Source organism: Malus sylvestris, chromosome 12 (assembly GCF_916048215.2).
Source record: "Malus sylvestris chromosome 12, drMalSylv7.2, whole genome shotgun sequence".
Lineage (NCBI taxonomy): Eukaryota > Viridiplantae > Streptophyta > Magnoliopsida > Rosales > Rosaceae > Malus > Malus sylvestris.
The window spans coordinates 23,028,471-23,046,614 of NC_062271.1; the positions used below are offsets into that span (position 1 = coordinate 23,028,471).

Below are 18,144 nucleotides of genomic sequence, written 5' to 3' on the forward strand. Positions count from 1 at the left end.
ATTTTTCATGATTTAATTGGCCATAGCATAGAAGTATATATTGATGACATCGTGGTAAAATCTAAAACTGAAGAGTAGCACTTGGTGGACCTTAGACAGGCCTTGACAAGAATGAGGATCCATAAATTAAAAATGAATCCAAAGAAATGTGTGTTTGGAGTAAGATCGAGCAACTTTTTGGGATTCCTTGTTCATCAAAGAGGCGTAGAGGTTGACAAAAAAAAAGCTCGGGCAATAATGAAATCGCCTTTCCCCACCAACAAAGTACAACTTTAAAGGCTGCTAGGAAAGATCAACTTCTTGAGGAGATTCATTGCTAATTTAGCGGGCAAGATGCAGCCGCTAACCCCTCTACTAAGGCTAAAAGACAAAGAAGAATTTAAGTGGGACCCACAACATTAGGAGGCTTTTGACAATATAAAAGCTTACGTAGCCTTTCCACTAGTACTTATGCCACCACAAGTTGAAACTTTATATTTCTGCCTCGAAGAAATCAATTGGAAGCTTGCTAGCTCAGAATAATGAAGGTGGAAAAGAACAAGCCATATACTATCTCAGCAAAATTCTGACTGAGGTAGAGACAAGATATATCCCGGTGGAGAAATTATGTTTAGCTTTGTATTTCACTGCCTGCAAGCTAAGGCATTACATGTTGCCTTGCCACATCCACATCATTGCTAAGACTGATGTAATCAAATACATGCTGTCAAAACCGATGCTGACTGGAAGGATTGGGAAATGGATTATGGCGCTATCAGAATACAGCTTTCAATATGGTCCTCAAAGGGCAGTTAAAGGGTAGGTGATTGCAGACTTCTTGGCAGTGCACCAGGAAACTCAAGGGGAAATTGTCAACATCCCCGGAACTTTGGAGGAAGCTAACCGTTGGATCCCACCAACTGAAGGCCTCTTGGGCAGAGAAGAATGGATCCAACAAGAAGTAAATAGAATATCCAGCCTCTGGATTACTTCATATAAGTTGTATTTTGATGGGTCTTGCACTCAAAATGCTGCTGGGGCTGGAGTCGTCATCATCGATCCTAGTGGAAACCATCATTGTTATTCTTTCCTTCTGGATTATCAAGAGACTACCAATAATCGGGAAGAATATGAGGCACTGATAATCGGCCTAGATATTTTAATAGAGTTGGCGGCAAGTGAAGTCGAGGTATTTAGCGATTCATAGTTGGTTTGAATGGAGAATACAAATGTAGACACACCGTCATGGCTGGTTATTACTCGGCAGCTACTCAATTATTAAGTTACTGGGGCATAAAGATATCGACCAGCTACATCCCTAGAGAAGCAAATGCAGTTGCAAACGAAATGGCACAATTAGCCTCTGGAGTACAATGCAAGAAAAGAAGTTTAGAGGAGACATAGAAGTCCAAATAATAAACCTCCCTTCCATCTTGAAGCGAGGATTCAGCCTGGATGTAATGACTGAAGAAGTGGAGATCAAAGATTGGAGAACACCCGTTCTTCGATACTTAAAGGATCCCTCTTTTCCTACGAGTAGGAGGGATAGGCAGCATGCAACCAAGTACGTTTTGTGGGGAGAAAACCTGTTAAGAAAAACACTAGATGGGTTAATGTTGAAGTGCTTGGGCATAGAAGAATCAATGAGGGTAATGGCCGAAGTGCACGAAAGGATATATGGAGCTCACCAGCTGTGGACCAAGATGAGATGGCTACTTAGAAGGTACGGTTACTTCTGGCCCGAAATAGAACGAGACTGCAAAGCTTACGCCCGAGGGTGTGAAGAATGCCAAAGATATGGGTCTCTCCAGCATGTGCCCTCAATACCGTTGAACCCTATGGTTAAACCTTGGCCTTTCAGGGGATGGGCAATGGACTTCATTGGACAAATTTACCCAGCCTCTAGCAAAGGACATACTTTCATAATTGTGGCCACGGATTACTTCACTAAGTAGGTAGAAGCATCAGTGGTCAAGACTATTACTTCATCTGTGGTCACGAAATTCATTGAAACTAAGATCTTGCACAGATTTAGGGTGCCCGAGACAATTGTCACAAACCGCGGACCATCTTTTATTTCGAAAGAAGTGGAAGAGTTCAACCGCAAGTTCAACATAAAGATGATCCAGTCTAGCCCTTATTACCCCCAGTCAAACGAACAAGCAGAAGCTAGCAACAAGATCTTGGTGAATATTATTAAGAGAATAGTGGCCGAAAATCCAGAAAAATGGCACGAAAGATTGGGGGATACTTTGTGGGCATACATGACTTCTAAAAGGGCAGCAACAGGGACAAGTCTTTTTGCTTTAATTTTCGGGCAAGATGCTATACTCCCTATGGAGATTAATGTAAGTTCGGTCAGAATTCAAAATCAGTTCGGGTTACATAGTGAAGAATACATTCAGGCTATGTGCCAAGAAATTGAGGATCTTGATATAGCCCGAATTGAAGCTCTGAACAAAATTTAGGAAGGAAAGAGAGTTGTCGCATAGGCATACAATAAGAAAGTAAAACAAAAAACCTTCAAGGAAGGGGAACTAGTCTGGAAGACAATTCTGCCCTTAGGAGCTCAAGTTAAGGGCTTTGGAAAATGGAGCCCAACTTGGGAGCCTCCTTTCGTTATTAATCGAGTTTTAGATAAGGGAGGATTTTATTTAGCAGATTTGGATGGGAGGTTGCAGAAAAACCCAATCAATGCTAAGTTTTTTAAGAAGTACCACCTAACGTTATAGGATGTCAGAGATTGTTACATTGAAGAAAGTTAAACGTGATAAGTGGTCTGAAGTTATCTAGCATATTAATCATAGTTTAAAGACAGAAGGAATGCAAAATTGGAAGAGATTAGCAAGGCCATTTTCATTTCATCAAATGTTGAAGATAGGCATATTTGGCCCAATAGTCTTACATCCCTAATGAAGGCGACTAATCTTAAAGGAAAAATCTACATTATGCTCAAACTTTTCCTAAACACTGTTATTATTGGTTAAAAATGCCTCAGCTTCTTCAAGTCTTATACGCAACCATCCGTGAACCTGATCAAGATTCTTGGCCGATGAAGCTGTGATAGTTGGCTCTGGTACATACACCTATGATGATGAAGTGATCAAGAAAGCAGAAGGTGCGACAAAGTCTGAGTTTAAAGACTTCTGCCCATGTGAAGTCCATCGATCCAATCATGATTACTCGACTAGCCTGCAAGGTTGTGGGCTTTTTGGAATGTGAGCCGAGTGCGAAGCGTCTGATTGAAGATGTTAGGGGAAGTGATCGCTCTTCATATATATCGTCCTCGACACTAATCAAAACCTAAGAAATCCATACAGGTCCCAAGAGATCCTTTCTTTTCCTTATAATGAGAAATTTGGGATGATACCTGCCCAAAGACAATGAAGGCAATAAGAGCCCTTGAAAAGGTGAAGCATGGTGGAAATCTTGTCACTAAACCCTACATATGAGGTTCTGGATATCCTCAGATATAGTTTTTTATAAAGAAAAAGAAGGAGTTGGGATGTTTGAAGAATCCAAGAAATTCTAGAAAAGCTTTGGTAATCTGAGAATATATTCGAGCAAGTTAAGATTGCAAGTTGGGAATAGGCAGGATTTTATAGAAAGATCAGGTGACGATTGAAATTCGTGGGTTAGTTCAAGGGTCACGACTAACCAATAGTTGCTTCTGAGTAGTGCAAGTTCCAAGGCAAGTGTGAGAAGGTGAAAAACGGCTGTTCAATCATTATTAGCACCTCGGACTGCAGGCCTAACAACGATTGAAGGGGCACTGTTTGGGCTAATATTTGGACTTTAGACGTAAGGTGAGAAAATCCCATAAAGAAGAGGAAATAAGTTTGCCCGAAACCCAAGACCAATTCTCCCAAAAACAAAACGGCGGCTTCCTATAAATACACAGGTTACATGCCTATGATCAGATATGACAATTGATGGAGACCGGCTAGCTATCAGCCAGAAAGCACTTTACAGTGGCAATCCAAGTAAATAACCAGCAGTTCACTACCCTCCAGTAGCTTTCGGGCAAGAACAAACCGCAAACAGTCGGGCCAATTTGTCTATAAAAGGAGAAAGAGGGCCCAGAGATAAGGACACTCAACCAATCAAACAAACATACAACTTGTTTCTCAATCAAGCCAATCCCCAGAATATGCGCCTTGTCCAGACTCTGCTACTTTACTTAACCTTAGATCCCTTAGTACAGAATGTCTTATATCTGTGTAAAAGCTCTGCTACCCTTCCTCAAATGCCGTAGTATCGATCCTCCCATGTAAATCTGTTTGCCTTTATTCCCTTTTTAATCCCTAAGCCTTTGTAACCATAAAGAGAAGAAGTTGCACAAGATTCAACCTTGCCCGACAAGGTTAAATCTTGTCCGACTCTCTTTATTCCGTCTTTTATTTAGTAGATCTAGCCTTGTAATGTATTTCTCAGCATATATGCAAGTTGTTTCTAACTACTTATTGATGTAAAGTACCATCAAATCCCATATGTGGTTTGTGTAAAGGTTTCCATTATCAAAAAACATAAAAGTGGACTATAACTGATGAAATAACTAGATCTGAAACAACATCCTTCAAAGCGTACAAGATAGATAAAAGTTCTTGATCCCAAGGCATAGAAAAGAACTTAATGTAGACTTAACCCATCTACTACAATCCTTTGATAAACAAGAAGTCAGAGTAACTTGGGGCGCAAGTAATCTGCCTAGTCAAACTTGTTCTACATCTGCCATACGGAGATGGCAGTGGTACGCCTCCGCATATAGTTGGTTATGATTGTGAGCCTCAAGGCCTATACCTAAGGGTCCACAAAGGCACCTTTCAGGACTAACTATAAGCTCCTGGTGCAGCCTTTTAACAAGCAGGAGCCCGACAAGCAACCCAAGTGCCAACCCCACGGGAGAGCTATGTGCTCAAGCCAAGAACATCCACCACACCTGATTTCCTGCCCGAACATGAAGCAAATGGAAATGCCCGGCTTTTTCAGTCCTTCTTTAGTGGACTGACCGAAATGGAATGAAAGAAAGAAGTAGGGCAAAAGCGGGAGTACACTGTAGAATAAACAGTGTACACAGAAACAAAGAAAAGGCAAAAACGGAAGAACACTAGCGAATGAACAGTGTTTCAAGTTTTCTTCTCTTTTAGCATATATATAATTTATAATTACGATTTGTTGTAAATCATAAGAAGATAAAATATTTAAAACAAAAAAAAATTATCTGCAAGAAGCAAAAATATATTTAGACTCTCTATTTTCGTCCTTTTTAATTACAGAAAATTTTCTATTTTCTAATGACGACTTTAAAAAGTGTTTTTGAAACATAAAAAACAGATCTCATGCCTTTTTAACAAAATTAAAGCACCTAAAAGAAATGAAATGATTTAATACTCCAGATTATTGACGGTGTCAGTTTGTTTTAATATCAAATTATTACGGCTACTATAGGGTTAAAAATTAAAATTACCACACAGAAGTTCAAGTTTTTTGGGCTGATATGGGCGGGTCGGGCCTTATATCCAGCATGCCTAGCATAAAGCAGTGAAGATAACAACCGCGGATTCTGTTAGTCGTGTTGGATGATCGAGCGAGGGTAAAAACGAACGACAGTGGAAGAGGGAGGCGGAGGAGAAGCGAGAGATGGTCGGTCCCGGAAAGTGTTTGCTGGTGACTGGACCTCCGGTAAGCTATTCAACTTCCAGTCACTCAACTTTTGATTTCATATTTCTACTTGGTCAATGCCTTTCTCAAAACTGCTTTTTGGTTGCAGCTGATTTCGGGTGCAGTGTGTCGGAAAGGGATCATCTCTAGCTACCTTCCATCAAATCTAACTGTATCATTAATCTGGACCATTAAAATTTGATCCAACGATTGAAAACAAAGTTTCTTTAAAAATTATAATAACATTAATTGTTTGATAAAATTTCAAAGATCTTGATTTATGACTCAGAAGAATTTGATGGAAATGATTGGAGAGGATCCCTTTCCCAGGGTGTCGGCAAAAGCACTGTTGCTGAATTCAAGTTTCCAAGAAAGTTGTTGTTGTTGTAAAATCGACTGTGGGTGCAGTGGAATAAATGAAACAAGACACAAAATTTACGAGGTTCCTCTACAGTCAGTGTGACTGGAGTACGTCCTCGGGGCAGCATCGGTGCTTTCATTATAATTTGAAATAATAGGAGTACAAGGATAACTCTCTCTATTATCTCCTCTCATCTTCCTCTATTCTCTCTCTTCCTCTTCCTTCTCTCTCTTCCTCTTCCTTCCTTCCTCTCTTTCTTTCCCGTGAACTCATCACATCTATCTATCCCTTTGTTGTGTTTCATAAGGCTTGTTTTTATACAAGTAAATCACATGCTAAATAGTGGAAGGGCAACTTGCCCATTATTTTAGTGGACATCCATTTCTACAACACTCCCCCTTGGATGGCCACAAGTCTTCGATTGACTCGTTAAAATCTTGATTTGTTTTGAATGCTCCCCCTGATGAGTATCTCCCCCAGATTTCAAATCATTTAGGTTGATCGTTGATCGTTCTGCTTTAGTCTCTTAGTAAGAAGAGTTGCTAAAAGAGTTGCTTTACTTGTTGTTAACTTTCCACAGGCTTTTTCTTGAACTGGGTTGTAGGACTTTCTGCTAGACTAGCATCCAAAGGTCTGAATTTACTCCTTTTATCTGGAGCGGAATTTGATTCAAGAGTAGTGAACACTTGATCTTGAATCGGACTTGTGATTTCTTCAAGGACCTTCGAGGCTTGATCTTGAATGAAATTGGACCATGAGGAGCTTCATGTGGCAAGTGATCTTCAGTTTTGTCAGGGATGAATCAGCACGCGTTTGTTGCGCTTGTCTCCACATGCTTCAATGTATCATTTTCACTTTCCTTACTTGCTCCCCTTGCTTAAGTAGTATTTTCACTGCTTTTCCCCCATGCATATGTGGCATCTTCTCTTGTAGGATTTGTCCCCTGGTGCAGAAGTGGAATGCAAACCCTTGCATTTGGATGGTTCATCACTTCTTGGTGACTGAAGACCCAGCTCCAACCGTTGAAGATGACTACTCGAGAGCAATACTAGGTAAGCAATCAGGAAAGGTTCCAGGCAGTCGGTTCCTTACCGGGAGTTTGAGTGGAGGTTCCGACATATTGCTTTCTTGATCCTTGTCTTTGCAGGCAAGAACAAGGACAAAGGAAAGGACAGGGAGATTGCATGATATGAGATAATCTTGCTCTGGTCTCTGAAGATATGTGATAATCTTGCTCTGGTGTGACATGTTTGAAGAGGTATTCTCGAAGAGGAAGAAAACTGAGTATTTCGAGATGCTATGTTGAAGATGCATTCTCGGAGATGAGGAAGAGTTAGGTATTCTTGCAGTGTTGCGGGTCTGCCTTGTTATGGAGAACAGAGGTCGACATATATAGAGATTTCTCAATAGCAAGTGGTGGTGCTGTGCTTTTACTCTTGTCAGCAACTGTGGTGTAAATAGAACAGTAAGATTTACGCGTTTTCAACTTTGTCAGAGATCTTTGACAAAATTGCACGCGACATCTGAAAAAGCTGAGATTACGTTTGAAAAATGCCAACGAACTTTATTCAGAAAAATCTGGCTTTTGAAATTCGGAGAGCGGTGCCTCTTCGATCTTTGAACAAGCGGCTCTGTTGCCTCTTCTTTTATAGAGACATCAATTGCGTTCAAGAGTATGCTCAGAAAGTTGATGCTTGAGAAATTTCCACCTTCTTGCACTTCTGAAATTTTATTTGACCTCTGTTTTTCCTTCATCATTTCTGAAAAATGACTTGCCCATCTAACATTTGCTTAGATTTGAGTCTTAGGAGTGATACAGACGAGCAGCGTCAGGATAATATATGGCGCCCGTCCTTCTTATCTTCTAATGGTCCTCTTACGGTTGGGGACTCTATGATGAAGAATAACATAACCGCTACTGTGGTAGCTAGGAATCTTCTCACTCCAAGGGATAACAAGATCCTTTCAGAACGGTCTGAAGAGTCGGCCGTTCAAGACTCCTTGGCTCTCAGTGTTCAGTGTGCTGGCTCTGTGTCCAATATGGGCCAACGCCTACTTGCTCAAACTCGCCAAGTTGAATCATTGATGGCGGAAGTGGCAAGTCTTAAACAAGATATCAGAGGGCTCAAGCACGAGAATAGGGTGTTACACGTGCTTGCAAATAGTTACTCTACGAGCATGAAAAGAAATCTCGTCCAACTGCAGGAATCCGAAAGTCGGATTCAAAGTGATCACCAGAGGTTCGTTGCTAGATTCCGAAAGCAACTGATGCCTTCCCCTTCTGGTGTTTTGCTAAGTACTGGGGTGCCACATGATCAATCTCCAGTGCCTCCCCCTTCTGGGGTACTTCCGAGTACTGAGGCTTCACATGAGCAACCTTTGTGAAGGCTCCATCCTGTTTGTTTGTTTTAGCTCATGTGTATGTATATATCTGTAATTTCTTGGAGATATTAATAAATAAGCTTTATTTCATTCAATGTATTGTGCCAAATACAATAAAGCATATACTTCACTAAGATGTGGTACTTCTGGACCAAATATTAATTTATCTTTACCCTCACGAAGATAAATGATTATTCTTAGTGTCTTCATCATATGAGTATTCAACTCATAATCTTCAATCCATATGGTTCTTTTAATATCATAAATATCATGGATAAGATTCGTGTTGGTAAATTGTTCAATCTACAGCTCGAGACAATAATTCCTTCAACACTTTATAATTTTTCTAGACTCTTCAGGAGTCCCAATTTAATATCATCAACTCTTCAAGAGTTCTAATTTAATGTCATTGACTCTTGCAAGAGATTTTAGTATGTTGCAACAATATCATAATGATAGTACTCACTAAGGCAATTTATATCATCCATTGATATTGAGTATATATTTTATGCTTTACCCTTCAGGGGCTTACTTCAAGCAATTTGAATCCTTCAAGGATTTTCTACACTTCATGACACATTTTCCTTTGGAATTTATACAGAGCAATTTGCTCCCATGTATACTTGAGGGATTTACTTATGGAGATATGATGTGGGCGACTCACAACCCTTTGTATATAATTCTCCATTTATATGAACTCGTTTACAAGAGTATAATTTCAGGTTTCAATTAGTAACCTTGTGTCATATTATGTGAGTGTATTACAAATGCCGATATGTAACCTCCTTGGTTCAACATCTTTTGGCTATTTGTATTGTATTCAAATATATATAGGTTCATTTGCCCACGTTCTTACAAAATTGTAATGGAATTGCCTTTCTCCATTTTTTGGCCAATAATTTTTCTTTTGTCGACGAACAAAAGAACGTGACTCAATATTAACACAGCTCATTGATGAATTTAGTAGCTACTTGTAAAAACCAAAATTACCATTGGTTATCATCAATCCGTGATCCCATATTCTCATGTGCACGCGCATGCATAAAAACTTTTCATTTCTTTGGATATCCATTGCCTCTTCAAGGGCATGACGCTATCTCTTCCAGGATAGTCATAATTTAGAGAATGTGGATCATAACCTCCTCTTGAGCATTATAGAGCTTGGATTTTAATCTCCACTTCCGGGAGTTGAGTCTTTGGAACCTATACGTCTATCATGCTACATGCATGAGACATCAATATTCCTATGTCTGTGGATTGTCCTATCTGGGACGTGTATCCATGCGGCGACTGTCATGCTTCTGGCATGCAACAGTTATGCTTCGGGAATGCAATAGTTCAGTAGTGCCATATTATTCTTCTTTCGAATAACTGAACCTTTTGAGTCTAAAAATCTGCCACGCTTCAGGCATGCAATAGATAAATAATTTACTGTCTCATTATTTTGTCCAACAGGGACATCAATTCTTATAGGCACATTTGCAGTAAGTATATGTGATTTCATCACTTTCGTTGCATCATTCAATTATTTCAATTTCATTTTCTCATTGTTTGTTTCGTGAATAAGACAAATTATCTTCGTTCTTCTGGAACGGTCGTTTCTCATCATTCTTCTGGAATGATATTTTCTCATCGTTCTTCTGGAACGATGTTATTTTCTTCCCCTAATGGCGGGAAAACTGTCTTATCAAAATCATAGTCCGTAAATCATGCGGTAGACATATCCCCAGTCAAGGGTTCCAAATATTGAATGATAGATAGTGTTCAACATCAATACCCAATCAGCGATGATGTCTCATTTCAGTACGTTGTGGCAGTGTAATAGGCACATAGATAACACAACCAAAAACTCGTAGATGTATAATGCTTGGCTGGTTCCCAAACATGAGTTGTACTAAGAAGTATTGATGGTTGGTAACATGTCTCAACCGAATTAATAATGCATCATGTAAAGTTTACATGTTCCCATGTAGAAAATTGGCAATTTCGTTTTCATGAGCAGAGCGCGGGAAATCAATTTCATTCGCTTAATAAAGGCTTCTGCTAAACCATTTTGAGTATGGACATAAGGAACTTCTGGTCCTTATTTAATAGTCTGTAAACTGAGACTCTTATGGCTTTTATTACAATTAAGTTAAGGCACTGCGGCACTTCAAACTTACGGTACTCATCTAGGAACTTCATGTCTTGATCTTCAGGATCAAGGGACTTCATACCTGATCTTTTTGCGTGATGGAACTTCAGGTCCAATCATTTTTATATGATGAGGATCAAGAAACTGCAGGTTCTGATCTGATCAATGAACTTTAGATCCTATATATACTCATTGTAACAAAAGATAAGTACAATAAATAAATTAAAGCAATAGACGGTAATTCCAGCCATAATGAATAAATTGCATTTAAGTAAATAAAGTTTGTGACAAGGGCTTTAATTCAGCACCATCAAAACTTAAAGCAATAGGCGGTAAAACCGTCCATGGTAAATAAATTGCTTTAAAGTAAATAAAGCTTGTGACAAGGGCTTTGATTCAGCACCATTCACATAAATATCAAAGCTTTAAAGCAAAGGGTAATAATTCTACCCACTATAAATAAATTGCTTTAAATAAATAGAACTTGTGACATGGGCTTTAAACCAACACCATGCACATAAATAAATATATAATTTTATTATTTCTTTTCATAATGGTGATGGTCTCATCAACTTCCCACTATCAACTTTATTATTATTTTTTATTATTTCTTCCCTTCACTTCTGTCGGGGCACCCATCCAAATTGTCCTTATTTTATTAATGTTTTAATTTCATAACAACAAGTCCTTTTAGTTACTCAGGAAGTAAAAGTAACAATAAGTTCCAATTGGTGTTCCTCCTCCAGTGAGTTTCGAAAAAGTCGAAACGGTTCCCATAAGTTTTGGAGTCAAGAGTGTCTGCAACTTATGAGAAGATCAAACCGTTAGATTTAGTTCAAAATTTAGTATGATATGGATAAGAGGATACCAAACAACTTTCGTGAAGAAAAAATTTCGATTTGAGCTACAGAAATAGAGTTATGGTACTCATAAGGTGGCTGTCCAGTTTTCTGCGGAAATTGGAAACTGGTTTAGTATTTCAGACATCTGCAACGATCGCACCGTTAAAGTTTTCTAAAATTTTGATATGTTGTAGATACTGAGTGGACGAACAACTTTCAAGAAGAAAGTATTTTAATCCGAGGTCCGCAAGTTGGAGTTCAGAGGCTGTTTACATGGCTGTCAAATTCTTTACGAATTTTGAGTATGTACTCTTTTGCTTCTGCAAAGGATGATATACAGTCATACAACAATATATATAGTTGCTTCAAGTAAATCAAGTGTACCGAGATTTGAAGATGAAATGAAAATTGTTTCTTATCTGTGAGATTCCAGCTGAAGGAGGTGAACAGGATTTGTGGCGTTGTGCTTTCCACTGACATGAGAGCTTCTCGTGCTGATAACGTGTTGTAAAATCGACTGTGGGTGCAGTGGAATAAATGAAACAAGACACAAAATTTACGAGGTTCCTCTACAGTCAGTGTGACTGGAGTACGTCCTCGGGCCAGCATCGGTGCTTTCATTATAATTTGAAATAATAGGAGTACAAAAATAACTCTCTCTATTATCTCCTCTCATCTTCCTCTTCCTTCTCTCTCTTCCTCTTCCTTCCTTCCTCTCTTTCTTTCCCGTGAACTCATCACATCTATCTATCCCTTTGTTGTGTTTCATAAGGCTTGTTTTTATACAAGTAAATCACATGCTAAATAGTGGAAGGGCAACTTGCCCATTATTTTAGTGGACATCCATTTCTACAACAGTTGTCCACATTTAATGGTAAAGGCTGTCCACATAAAAAAGTATCACTTTTGGAAGGAAGTGGCCAAGATAGTTCCTCTCCTTTAACTTCACCAGATAAGGTAGGAAGAAAAGTCCGAGGACTGGTAACAAAAGAGAATCCGTTGTCCATACCATATACTGCATATTCCAATCCTTTGAGAGACTCTTTTCTTTAGGTTACCATGTTTTAATTCTCCTATGGCCAATCAACTTGTGGCTTCTTCTTCCTTGCCTCCTTCATGGAGATATGATGTGTTTTTGAGTTTTAGAGGAGAGGATACACGCACCAATTTTACAGGTCATTTATACAAGGCTTTGGTTCTTAAGAAAATCAAGACCTTCATTGATGACGATCTTCCAAGAGGAGAAGAAATATCACCAACGCTCCTCAAAGCTATTGAAGATTCAAGAATTTCTGTTGTCATATTGTCTAAAAACTATGCAGATTCAAGGTGGTGTTTGGAAGAGCTCGTCAAGATCCATCAATGTAGAGAATCAAAGCAACAAATAATTTATCCAGTTTTTTACAAGGTGGATCCGTCCCATGTACGAAATCAAACGGGTTGTTATGGTGCCGCCTTTATAGACCATGAGAGAAAATTCGAAGACAAGGAGATGGTGGATAGGTGGAGGAAAGCTCTTAAAAAAGTAGCAAATTTGACAGGATATCGTGTCAAGGAGCAAGAGTACGTACATTTCTCCCCCCTTACCGTGTATTTATATAGTTAATTTCCTACCATAATGTCATCGATTTAGTTTTGTGTTTCATTTTTACTCTTTAAATCTTTAGCAAGCAGTACATACTGGACTTTATTAGTAATTACCAGTGCATTTTGGATAGAAACAGAGAAAAAATTTCAAGTACACTTTTTGTTAATATCGTGTAATATTTCTCTCTGTTTGTAATATTTTTCTCTGTTTGTTTTTACATTTCTGAAGTAATAGCAAAAAAGAGAGTTCACTAATTAAATGTGTTATTTGTTTTGAGCTGCTAGCAACGAAGCTGAAAAAATCGACGACATTGTTAAGTGTATCTTAAACCCACCCCGAGTACTTGATGAGATCAAACAACAACAAATACTTGCGCTGAGATCAAACAACAACAAAAAATACTTGCGCTACATACGTCAACGTATCGAGAATCTTGATGGGCTTGTCCAATTCTCGGAAGAGGATGTTAAGAGCGAGTACGCAAAGTTCCAAATAGAGCCGGCAGACAGCGGTGACGGAGGACTCGTGCATATCAAATGCTGTTTCAACAACAGGTACTTGAGAAGGGCGAACCACAGGCAGTTTTGGATTGTAGCTGGGGCTTACGAGCCATTGGAAGATAGAAGTCATTGGTCCTGCACATTGTTCAAGCCTGTGGTTGTCCATTCAAACAACAAGGCAGTCTTCCGCCAATTAATCCACGTGCAACTCGGGAACTTAGTGACACCATTCACTGCTAACGACTTCCACCAATGCCTCTATGCAGGGAGCACCACCACCAACCGCCACGACGACATGGATGTGTACACATTCGTCGACTTGGAACAGCTCGTACTAACAAGGTCTGTTGCGCTGATATCAAACTACAACAAAAAATACTTGCGCTACATACGTCAAGGTATCCAGAATCTTGATGAGCTTGTCCAACTCTCCGAAGAGGATGTTAAGAGCGAGTACGCAAAGTTCCAAATGGAGCCGGCAGACAGCGGAGACGGAGGACTCGTGCATATCAAATGTTGTTTCAACAACAAGTACTTGAGAAGGGCGAACAATCACCGGTACTGGATTGTAGCTGGAGCTGACGAACCAGAGGAAGATACAAAACATTGGTCCTGCACATTGTTCAAGCCTGTGGCTGTCCATTCAGACAACAAGGCAGTCTGCCGATTACTCCACGTGCAACTCAGGCATTTTGTGACGTCATTCACTGTTTCCGACTTCAAGGAGTGCCTCATTGCACGGAGCAACACCCCCGACCTCCACGACAACAAGGACGTGTACACAGTCATCGACTTGGAACCGCTTGTACTACCAAGGTCTTTAGCGCTGAAATCAAACAACAACAAAAAATACTTGCGCTACATACGTCAAGGTATCCAGAATCTTGATGAGCTTGTCCAACTCTCCGAAGAGGATGTTAAGAGCGAGTACGCAAAGTTCCAAATAGAGCCGGCAGACAGCGGTTACGGAGGACTCGTGCATATCAAATGCTGTTTCAACAAGAAGTACTTGAGAAGGGCGAACGATCACCAGTACTGGATTGTAGCTGGAGCTGACGAACCAGAGGAAGATACAAAACATTGGTCCTGCACATTGTTCGAGCCTGTGGTTGTCCATTCAGACAACAAGGCAGTCTTCCGATTACTCCACGTGCAACTCGGGCACTTTGTGACGTCATTCACCGTTTCCGACTTCAAGGAGTGCCTCTTTGCACGGAGCAACACCCCCGACCTCCTCGACGACATGGATGTGTACACAGTCATCGACTTGGAACTGCTTGTACTACCAAGGTCTTTAGCGCTGAAATCAAACAACAACAAAAAATACTTGTGCTACATACATCAAGGTATCCAGAATCTTGATGAGCTTGTCCAACTCTCCGAAGAGGATGTTAAGAGCGAGTACGCAAAGTTCCAAATAGAGCCGGCAGACAGCGGTTACGGAGGACTCGTGCATATCAAATGCTGTTTCAACAACAAGTACTTGAGAAGGGCGAACGATCACCGGTACTGGATTGTAGCTGGAGCTGACGAACCAGAGGAAGATACAAAACATTGGTCCTGCACATTGTTCAAGCCTGTGGCTGTCCATTCAGACAACAAGGCAGTCTTCCGATTACTCCACGTGCAACTCAGGCACTTTGTGACGTCATTCACTGTTTCCGACTTCAAGGAGTGCCTCTTTGCACGGAGCAACACCCCCGACCTCCACGACAACAAGGACGTGTACACAGTCATCGACTTGGAACCGCTTGTACTACCAAGGTCTTTAGCGCTGAAATCAAACAACAACAAAAAATACTTGCGCTACATACATCAAGGTATCCAGAATCTTGAGGAGCTTGTCCAACTCTCCGAAGAGGATGTTAAGAGCGAGTACGCAAAGTTCCAAATAGAGCCGGCAGACAGCGGTTACGGAGGACTCGTGCATATCAAATGCTGTTTCAACAACAAGTACTTGAGAAGGGCGGACGATCACCAGTACTGGATTGTAGCTGGAGCTTACGAACCAGAGGAAGATAAAAAACATTGGTCCTGCACATTGTTCGAGCCTGTGGTTGTCCATTCAGACAACAAGGCAGTCATCCGATTGATCCACGTGCAACTCGGGCGCTTTATGAGGTCATTCACTGTTAACGACTTCAACCTGTGCCTCTTCGCAGAGAGAAACACCCCCAACCTCCACAACGACATGGATGTGTACACAGTCGTCGACTTGGAACCGCTTCCTCTACCAAGGTCTTTTGCGCTGATATCAAACAACAACAAAAAATACTTGCGTTACATACGTCAACGTATCAAGAAGCTTGATGAGATTGTCCAGCTCTCCGAAGAGGATGTTAAGAGCAATCACGCAAAGTTCCAAATGGAGCCGGCTGACAGCGGTTACGGAGGACTCGTGCATATCAAATGCTGTGTCAACAACAAGTACTTGAGAAGGGTGAACGATCACCAGTACTTGATTGTAGCTGGAGCTAACGAACCAGAGGAGGATAAAAAACATTGGTCCTGCACATTGTTCGAACCTGTGGTTGTCCATTCAGACAACAAGGCAGTCTTCCGATTATTCCACGTGCAACTCGAGCGCTTTGTGACGTCATTCACTGTTTCCGACTTCAAGGAGTGCCTCTTTGCACGGAGCAACACCCCCGACCCCCACAACAAGGACGTGTACACAGTCATCGACTTGGAACCGCTTGTACTACCAAGGTCTTTAGCCCTGAAATCAAACAACAACAAAAAATACTTGCGCTACATATGTCAACGTATCAAGAAGCTTGATGAGATTGTCCAGCTCTCCGAAGAGGATGTTAAGAGCGAGTACGCAAAGTTCCAAATAGAGCCGGCAGACAGCGGTTGCGGAGGACTCGTGCATATCAAATGCTGTTTCAACAACAAGTACTTGAGAAGGGCGAACGATCACCTGTACTGGATTGTAGCTGGAGCTGACGAACCAGAGGAAGATAAAAAACATTGGTCCTGCACATTGTTCCAGCCTGTGGTTGTCCATTCAGACAACAAGGCAGTCTTCCGATTACTCCACGTGCAACTTGGGCACTTTGTGAAGTCATTCACTGGTAACGACTTCAACCAGTGCCTCTTTGCAGGGAGCAAGACCCCCAACCTCCACGACGACATGGATGTGTACACAGTCGTCGACTTGGAACCGCTTGTACTACCAAGCCCTTTTGTGCTGAAATCAAACAACAACAACAGGTGCTTGCGCTACATGCTTGATCAAGAAAACAACTTTCATCAGATTCTCCAATTCTCCGCACAGGATCGTACGAGCGAGTTCGCACAGTTTCATGTGGAGCGGGCAAATAGTAGGGACCACCAAAATAATCATTACGTTCATATCAAATGCTTGTACAACAACAAATACTTGAGAAGGATGGAGATGGACAAATACAATCCATTGATCCTTGCTGCGGCTGACAATCGAGACGAAAACACAGAAAGATGGACTTGCACATTGTTCAAGCCTGAGAGTGTCAGACCAACCGGCAACAACCACAACAACGTGCTCTGCCGACTACGCCATGTGGCAACTGGCCTCTATACAAAGCCATTTGTTGACAACAGATTCGAATTACGCCTGGGCGAAGAAAACCCTGACCCCCAAGAAGTTGATGTCTACACAGCCATTCGCACCCATACATGATATGATCATGTGATGTTTGTGCATAATGTCTCTAGAAATCCTCATGAAACTTCACTCGTTCTATCTTAAAAAATTTGTTGCATGAGCTAAATATAATAGTGTATCTAGCAAAAGTGGAATTTTGATTTCCTTTTTAGATTTTAATTACTTCACTGTAATATGTGTGCGCTAAAACAATAAACACAAATCCTATCTTTGTGAAAATGTATGTTTGTATTAATGGGTTTAATAATGTTCATGCATTCATTCATTATCTTCTATTTATATATCTCTACTATTATAAAGCCGAGTGCTCATTTCGGTGAAACAAGTTTCGACAAAAGAATTTGGACTAAAACTGTGAAATCCTGTTCCTAGATTTTACTGTTATAATCTACGTATTTTTATTATTGAAATTTTATATTATTTCTCGAGAATTTATTTTAATTTGTTTAAATTTAGATTTTAATTAAACTAGTTACGAAGTTGAAGTTTGGAAATTAATTATTTAAAATTCGTAGACCTTTCAAGGTCACAATTTATATTTTTGAATAGATCTCGAAATCATGAACGCATAGGCGAAAGCCGTTTGCGAGTCCGGATTATAACGGTATAGTTACAGACGTTTAAAATTGTGTTACTAAACTATAGATTTTAGAAATTATTTAAACTCTCACTTTGAAGGGAAAAGCCCAAGGTAAGGGTATTTGTGGACCAATCGGAAAATAAGGTGGGGGGAGACAGCAACCAATGAGAAGGGAGGGGGAAAATAAAAAATAAATAAATAAAAACCCCGACTCTCCTTCGGAGAACTCTCTGTTTTCTACTCCCAGATGATCTCATCAACTCCAAGTCTCAAGAAGGAAAAGGATTCTCAAAACTTAAATCCCAAGAATTGTAAAATATTGAGGGGGAAGTCCACACTCTCACTCTTGCTCCGAGGCAGAGCCGCAAAGGGAGAATCTCGCTTCAATTTGCAGCGGTGGTCATCCAATTGCAACAACAACAAAGGGTGCTGGCCTAATTTCAATGGACCTGTGCCTCGAAAGGAGGA

At 40.4% G+C, this 18,144-nt stretch overlaps 1 protein-coding gene across 1 annotated transcript; it reads left to right on the top strand.

Annotated features, from left to right (window-relative positions):
- The first annotated feature begins 12,365 nt into the window (after positions 1-12,365).
- LOC126593390 (uncharacterized) lies at positions 12,366-17,338 on the top strand. Its single transcript, XM_050259444.1, has 2 exons — positions 12,366-12,922; positions 13,232-17,338. The coding sequence occupies exons 1-2, from the start codon at positions 12,435-12,437 to the stop codon at positions 17,109-17,111; spliced, it is 4,368 nt and encodes a 1,455-aa protein (XP_050115401.1). The 5' UTR covers positions 12,366-12,434; the 3' UTR covers positions 17,112-17,338.
- Positions 17,339-18,144: the final 806 nt, after the last annotated feature.

What these genes read in the sequence shown, in the direction of transcription:
- LOC126593390 (XM_050259444.1), top strand. Translation starts at nt 12,435, where the DNA reads ATGGCCAATCAACTTGTGGCTTCTTCTTCCTTGCCTCCTTCATGGAGA. An exon ending in TATCGTGTCAAGGAGCAAGA is followed by an intron (nt 12,923 to 13,231) that starts GTACGTACATTT and finishes TTGAGCTGCTAG; the next exon opens with CAACGAAGCTGAAAAAATCG.